Genomic DNA, 7,516 nt, shown 5'->3' with positions numbered 1-7,516 from the left:
ACCCTGTAGAAATCCTCTAAAATCAGGACCTTATTTTGTGCCATTTTTATTTTTCAACCAAGTAAAAACATTGTTTGGTTTTCTCGAAAAAATAATAAATTTTCCAAATTTTGGTACAAATTGAAATTGAAAAATTTTGCAAATCTTGTAAAATATTATTGAAAATCTCGTTTTTGGTTTAGTCGTGTGATGTTTTGGGAGCTTTTTTCTTGCATTTATTATCAAAACTGTCTTAAGACTAGTTCCAAAAGGTTGGTCAAGTTGTCAAAAATTCTTCAAAAGTGTCCCAAAACGTCAAAATAAGTAAAAATAATTGTTTCCGGTTTATTTTTGGGCATGTTTAATGTACGAAAAATCAAAATTTTGAATTTGTATTTAAGAGGTCGGGAAATACGTCGTTTCAACCCTTGGCTGAGAAGCAATTTATGTGGGGTTTCAAAAATCATATTTTTTATGGCACTTTAATTTTAGTTAATTTTTTTTTGAAATCAAAGGGTTAAAAAAAACAATTTTTGTTCACCTTGTATAAAAAAAAATAAAGAAATTGTATAGGTTATAGACTAGAGGTAGAAAAAAATGAAGTCATAATTACCAAATCATAAAACTGACTTAAAATTGAAATTTTGAAAAAAAATTAACAAGTCAAAATACAGGGTGATTTTTAAAAAACGGCAAGCGCTGTAGAATTTTTATTTATGGCCCGATTTCAAAAATTAAAAAACCAAATTAAATGGCTTTTAATATAGTATAAGCTGACAATTTTAGATTTTTTTTAAATGTCGCAGTATATTTTGTGCCATATTCAAATTTCTAATTTTAAATAGGGACCCTAATATTTTTTTTCATAATTTGAAAGATATTTGTTTTCTTTGTGCAGACATGTGCAATATGTTATACACATACTAAAAATTATTGTTTAAAAAATTATCAATATAAAAAAAATAAAAAAATAAATAAAAAACTAAACAAAATAAATTAATCACACTAAATTAGTAATTTTTCTGAAAAAAATTGAAAAAAACAAACAACTTTCCCAACTGAATATTTTTCTTTATTAAACAGCGAGATAACCGCCATCTACAGGTAGGCAACTCCCTGTTATCATGCTCGCCTTATCACTCAAAAGAAACAAAACCGCATCGACGACCTCTTGAACCTCCCCAAACCTCCTCAATGGTATTTTTTCCAGCATGGGTTTGGCCACTTTTGGGTCAGACCAACCCAACTTCCCCATTGCTGTCATAATAACCGTGGGGTTCACACAGTTAACTCTGATATTGTGGGGGCCGAGTTCCAGGGCTGCGGCTCGTGTGAACGCATCAACAGCCCCCTTGGTACTGCAGTAGACCGTGTGGTCCAAAAGCCCCGCCATTGAGGCTTGAGACGAGATGTTGACAATTGAACCTGGAGCTTTTCTTTGGAGTAACTTCTCGGTTACTAGTTTGGTAACCTGGATTAGGGCTTTGACATTGATGGCGAAAAGTTGGTCAATGTCGGATTCGGTAACCTGGGTTAGGGGTTTGAGGATCGCGAGACCAGCGTTGTTGACGAGGAGGTCGGGGGAGAGGTGGGAGAGGGCGTTTTGGGTCGCTTGCCAGTCGGAGAGGTCGCAAGGGATGACCTCGATTGAGGGAACCTCCTCTTTGAGGGTGTCTGGAATTAAAATCGATTGTTTTTTGTTTTTGAGGTGTGGCTGTGGTTTTTTACCCAATAGTTCCTTTTTTCGGGCAACGGCCACCACTTTAGCTCCTCCCTTCACCAATTGTTTCACAATGTCGCGGCCAATACCTGTTCAAATACAGTTTAAAATATAGTCAAGCGGTGTTGCCAGATCGGGTGATTTTTATGGTTTTTACAACAAAAAAATAACACATCTTTTTCAAGCAATTTATCAAAACAAAAATTGTAAAACCAAAAAATTGATTAAAAGATTTCTATTGTTTTTTTTCCAAAATAACTTTCAAATTTTTTGAATGCTTTAGTAGAGGTGTGTATATTTTTCAGCTAAATTGCCAGAAATACAATTATTTTGAAGAATTTCGGTTAAAACAAGCCAAAAATTGAACAAAATGGCCTAAAAAATCATCTTGTCAAAACACGCCTAAAAATCACAAAATATAATAATAAAAATACAAATTTTTTGTGCATGTTTTTCAATTTACATCTCACGTTTTCTGCGATATTCCTCAAAAACGACTTTTTCCAAAATAAATTGCAAGTCTGGAAATCTAATAAATTTAGAACGTGTTTCAGAGAAAAAAATCACTGAAATCGAGAGTTTTTTGCCATTACAAAATATGATTTTAGAAGAATTTTTCACTGAGAATGTTATAAAATTTTTGTGCATTTTTCACAGAGAAACTAAGTAATTGCAAAATTAAATCAAAATTGTGTTTATCTATTTTTTATGATTTCAGAAATATTTTTCATTGCAGAATTTTAGAAACATCGCAAAATCCGGATTGAAAATGAGTTATATTTTCCAAAATTTGGACGTTTTGTCAAAATGTTTTGCTTAGAAATTTGTCGAATAATGTGGAAAATTGAACAAATAATAGATGGAACTAATTATTTATTATTTTGTATTCAAAATGGAACAATTAAAAAAAATTACAGAAATTGAGAAGTGATTAAATTCTGACACATTTTTAATCCCAGTAAAATTTTGCCATTTGCAAATAATCGCTGTAAAATGGGCAGAAACCATAGCAATTATAATTTTTTGATTGTGAGAAGAAAATACTCGGATTTAGAACATTTTATACTAAAAAACTAACTGAGAGATTTTGAAAATTGCAAAATCAGGTTATACACTATTTTCTGTAAATTTAGGAATGTTTCTTAACAAAAAAAACTTTGTTTGTGTCTCAACACAGTGGAAATCGCGAAATTAAACCTAAATATAACCACATTTAGTCGAAAAGTAAATAATTTTTGTCTTTTTCAAGAGTTTTAGCAAATTTTTCAAGTGGAAACGCAAGAATTTCGTTTGAAAACAAGTCGAAAATTCACCAAATTAGACCAAAAATGGGTGTTATTTTAGCTCTTTTCGAGAATTAAGCACGATTTTAAAATTAAAAATTGACTTTATTTTAATTTGTTTTGGCCTATTTAGTATTTTTTTGAACCAAAAACTGCAAGATCTGTCAAAAGACGCCTAAAAATTAAAAAAACAAATCGAATTTGATGCTATTTTGTACTAAAGTCTCGCTAAAACGAACTAAATTAAGACGAAAATTTTATGATTTTTGGATTTTGTGAGCCATTTTAGCACGGTAGAAACGCAACTTTTGTTTAAAATAAGCCGAAAAGTAGGCCAAAAGATGTCATTTTTGCCTTTTTCGCGAGTTTAAGCCGATTTTCAAACTAAAAACTCAGTTTTTCTACGAAATTTTGTCATCAAAAATCACAAAACTGAAAGTAAGTTTTTCCACCCTAATTTCAGGAAAAAAGTGGCCAATTACCTCCCAGGGAGGTAAAAATTTTCCTCCCTCATCTGTCAAAATTACGTTAAAAATATACGTAATCTAGAAACAGAAAAATTGAAATATCAAGGAGTTTTTCCTGTTAGATCGTAAGAAAAATTATAATGTATTACAGTGGAGGAAAGTGTGTCTTTTCTTCCCTGGATGGCTATACCTACTTTCCTCCCTATTACTTAGTTTACGTAAAAAACGTAATTTTCCACACTCTTGGAAAGATTTAAATCGTAATATTTGTAAACTTGGCAATTTTTCAACCCAAATCTGATGAATTTAGTTTTTTTGGGCTGGCAACACTGAACTCACCTTGACTAGCCCCCGTGACAAGGGCCGTTTTCCCATGAAAACTAATCTCCATCATGGCACACTACGAATTAACTCCAATAACCGTCTAACAAGGTCACAAGTGTTATCGACTGACTCGATTGCTAATGAAGGTCAACGAAAACCACATTTACACTCGAATTATTTTATTAAGCTTAAACCCACTCTATCTAGCCCCAGTGGTCCACCCCTCCCGGATTTACCCTACCAAGCTTTTTAGTGCAAAAGTCGATAACAAATTTTAGTTTTTTCGTTGTTTTTCACATGCCCTATTAAAATTCCATGGGTTTTTTATCAGTTCTACGCTTATCAAAGGGGTATAAAAGCCATCAACACGATTACGACCTCAACAGTGTTTGATAATGGAAATAACTTTCCACGGAAAAAGAGCTTTGGTGACTGGAGCAAGTCAAGGTAAAGTTTTCACTTTTTTGTTGAGTTGAAAAAGTCCATTAATGACCTTTAAATGGTAAAATTTAAAAAAATTTATATAGGACATTGATAGATACTAATCTAGTCCATCGCCGAAAATTATTTTCAATTATACAGCGTGTCTCAAAAATAAGTTACAATACAAACTTGTGTTTTTTTAAATAGAATGTAGATTTTTATGACAATGTTTTATTGGTCGATTTTGCTTAGTTTTCAAAATAAGACGGTTTTTTGACGAAAACACGCCCTTTTTGAAAATTTATTACACAAAAACTAGGACAAAATTTAAATAGAACACCCTATTTATTGTTTTTGCATTTAAAAGTTTTAAAAATTATTTACTTTTAGATGTTTATAATCAATAACTAAAAAGATATTTAACGTTAAACATTAAAAAAAAATTACTATCGTTTCATTCAGCCAAAAAGTGAAAACTGAATCCATTATTTTTTATTTTTACAATAAAATAATTCGAATTTTAGTATTTATAACGACTTTTACAATCTCTAGATAAATCAACGAATAAGTGATTTCGATTATTGATAAATTATATACCATCTTTGCCCGTTTTTCAAGCATTTTTCACGATTTTGATATTTTGCCAAATTTTTGAAAAAAAAACTGCAAAACCACCAAATTGGGTAAAAAAAAAGTTCTGTTTTTACAAAATGACTTTTGCATTTTTCGAATGTTAAATTCTTAGAAATACAATTATTTTGGAAAATTTCAGTAAAAACAATCCAAAAATTGAACAAAGTAGCCTATAAAATGGGGTTATTTGTCTTTTTCAAGTGCTTTTTTTATTTTTATTTATTATTTATTATTTTTATTTATCTTGTCAAAACAGGCTTAAAAATTACAAAAGCTAATTGAAACTGATAGTCTTTTATATGTTTCACTTAATTTAACTGGTTTTTGTGTGGAAATTAGTCCAAAGTAAGCAAAAAAAGCACAAATTTGGTAAAAATAGAGCTATTTTCACTTTTTCCACATTTTTTGTATGTTTTTCAATGTTTTCTGCTAGATTTCTCGATAACAATTTTTTCCAAAAAAAAAAAAGCCAAAAAAATCGGAAAATTTTGCCTACAGAGTAGAAAACTGCAAGATTAAATCTGGAAACGTTTTAATAAATTTAGAACGTGTTTCAGAGAGGAAATCACTGAAATCGTTTTTTGCCATTGCAAAATATAATTTTAGAAGGATTTTTTACTGAAAATGTTACAAAATTTTTGCGCATTTTTACGGAGAAACTAAATAATTGCAAAATTAAATCAAAATTGTGTTTACTATGATTTTAGAAATATTTTTTATTGCAGAATTTCAGAAACATAAAAAATTAGAAAATCGGGATTAGAATTGCACTATATTTTTGTTCATTTTTCAGATTTAGAACATTTTATAATAAAAAACTAACTATTTGAGAGATTTTGAAAACTGCAAATTTATTTTCGGTAAATTTAGGAGAGTTTTTCAACAAAAAACTCAAAAAATTCGAGCGATTTCTCCTAAATAAAGCAGAAAATTGCAAAATTTGATTTAGAAATGCGTCATTTTGCTTGTTTCAATTATTTTTACAGTGTTTTTTAACAAAAACACCTAAATAGTTAAGAATTCTTGTCTCAACATAYTAGAAATTGCAAAATTAAACCTAAAAATAACCAGATTTACTCGAAAAGTATATAATTTTTTCCTTTTTCGAGTTTTATCAAATTTTTTAACTGTAAACGCAAGGATTTCGCATGATTTCGTTAAAAACAAGTCGAGAATTCACCAAATTAAACCAAAAATGTGTGATTTTTGCTCGAGTAATTAAACACGATTTTCAAATAAAAAATTGATATTATTTTAATTTGTTTTAGTCTATTTAGTTCGTTTTTGAACCAAGAATTAAAAAAAAACAAATCGAAATTGATGGTTTTTTTGTTTGTTAAATTGCTTTTAAACACATATTTGCATTTTTTACAGAGAAACTAAATAATTGCAAAATTAAATCAAAATTGTGTTTGTCTATTTTCTATAATTTCAGAAATATTTTTCATCGCAGAATTTAAGAAACAGAAAATTACTAATTAGGGATTGGAAATGTATATCTTCGTTAATTTTTCAGCAATAAAAAAATTAAGGCGTTTGTTAAAAGTTCAATYACTTAAAAAATTTAAATGGAACATCCTATTTATTGTTTTTCATTTAAAAGATTATTAAATTGTCTTTCTAAAATTATTTACTTTTAAAGATATTTAACGTTAAACATTAAAAAAAATATCTATCAATGTCTTATACAATTTTTTTTTAATTTTATGTATTTTATTATTGTATTTTTATTATTTTTTTATATTTTTGAACCTTATTTAGGTATCGGCCGCGATATTGCAATCCAATTAGCGAAATGTGGCGCCGAAGTCATTGCTGTTGCTCGCAACCAACAACTCCTAAGTACCCACCCCAATTTTTTTTTAATTTTTTTTCCAAAAAATTAAATTTTTAGACGATTTAAAACGCGAATTCCCTTCAATTAGCCCCATTTCCGTCGACTTAACCGACTGGAAAGCCACTCAAAAGGCCTTATCCAACATGGGCCCCATTGACCTCCTTGTCAACAACGCCGGAATTGTCATCCTAAAACCGGTCCCGGAGTTCTCCGAGGAAGACTACGACCGACTTTTTGACACCAATGTCAAAGCCCTTGTCAACGTCACCCAAATCGTCACCAAACAATTGCTTGAAAGGGGGGCCCCGGGGGCTATAGTCAACGTTTCGTCCCAAACGGCCAAAGTCGGGCTTGAAAAGCACGCGGTGTATTGCGGGACTAAGGGGGCTGTCGATGCCTACACCAGAGGGGTGGCTCTGGAGCTTGGCCCCCACAACATCAGAGTCAACTGTGTTAACCCCACTGTTATTATGACGGAAATGGGGAAAATTGGGTATTCTGATAAGAGATTGGCTGAGAAAAAAATTGCGAAAATTCCATTACGCCGATTTGGCGAAGTTAGAGAAGTCACCGATGCTGTTTTGTTTCTTTTGAGTGATAAGGCCAGCATGATAACGGGTGAAACGCTCCTGGTTGATGGTGGATATGTGCATGCTTGATAATAATAAATCAATAACTGATAACAAATGTTTATTTTTTGACCTAGTTAATTAATTTTAGTTCTTATTTATGATACATAAAAATTTGAAACCAAGCCTTTTTTGCAAAAACTAATTATTCTACAAAAAAATTATAAAATTTTGCGATTATTGATAAATCATATACCATTTTTGCACCTTTTTCAAGCATT

At 30.5% G+C, this 7,516-nt stretch overlaps 2 protein-coding genes across 2 annotated transcripts; one reads left to right on the top strand and one right to left on the bottom strand.

Moving 5' to 3' along the window:
* Positions 1–1,029: 1,029 nt before the first annotated feature.
* On the bottom strand, positions 1,030–3,938 carry LOC123016164 (L-xylulose reductase-like). The gene is made up of 3 exons (XM_044416389.1): positions 3,789–3,938; positions 1,708–1,788; positions 1,030–1,653 (listed from the first exon to the last, which is right to left on the bottom strand). Exons 1-3 carry the CDS (start codon positions 3,841–3,843, stop codon positions 1,055–1,057), a joined length of 735 nt encoding a protein of 244 aa, XP_044272324.1. The 5' UTR covers positions 3,844–3,938; the 3' UTR covers positions 1,030–1,054.
* A 48-nt stretch (positions 3,939–3,986) lies between these two features.
* Positions 3,987–7,349, top strand: LOC123016163 (L-xylulose reductase-like). Its single transcript, XM_044416388.1, has 3 exons — positions 3,987–4,220; positions 6,591–6,671; positions 6,724–7,349. Exons 1-3 carry the CDS (start codon positions 4,169–4,171, stop codon positions 7,323–7,325), a joined length of 735 nt encoding a protein of 244 aa, XP_044272323.1. The 5' UTR covers positions 3,987–4,168; the 3' UTR covers positions 7,326–7,349.
* The last annotated feature ends 167 nt before the right edge of the window (positions 7,350–7,516 follow it).

This window comes from Tribolium madens, unplaced genomic scaffold (assembly GCF_015345945.1).
Source record: "Tribolium madens isolate multiple individuals breed KSU strain unplaced genomic scaffold, Tmad_KSU_1.1 Scaffold_1;HRSCAF=32;Tcas5.2_LG8, whole genome shotgun sequence".
NCBI classification, from domain to species: Eukaryota; Metazoa; Arthropoda; class Insecta; order Coleoptera; family Tenebrionidae; genus Tribolium; species Tribolium madens.
This window is presented reverse-complemented; position numbering and strand designations above follow the sequence as displayed.

Excerpts from the sequence above, each read along its gene's own strand:
- LOC123016164 (XM_044416389.1), bottom strand. The coding sequence starts at position 3,843 with ATGATGGAGATTAGTTTTCATGGGAAAACGGCCCTTGTCACGGGGGCT. Across the intron at positions 1,789-3,788 it reads TGTCACGGGGGCTAGTCAAG|GTATTGGCCGCGACATTGTG; the intron begins GTGAGTTCAGTG and ends GTATTTGAACAG. Across the intron at positions 1,654-1,707 it reads CCGAAAAAAGGAACTATTGG|ACACCCTCAAAGAGGAGGTT; the intron begins GTAAAAAACCAC and ends TTTTAATTCCAG.
- LOC123016163 (XM_044416388.1), top strand. The coding sequence starts at position 4,169 with ATGGAAATAACTTTCCACGGAAAAAGAGCTTTGGTGACTGGAGCAAGT. Across the intron at positions 4,221-6,590 it reads GGTGACTGGAGCAAGTCAAG|GTATCGGCCGCGATATTGCA; the intron begins GTAAAGTTTTCA and ends AACCTTATTTAG. Across the intron at positions 6,672-6,723 it reads TCGCAACCAACAACTCCTAA|ACGATTTAAAACGCGAATTC; the intron begins GTACCCACCCCA and ends TTAAATTTTTAG.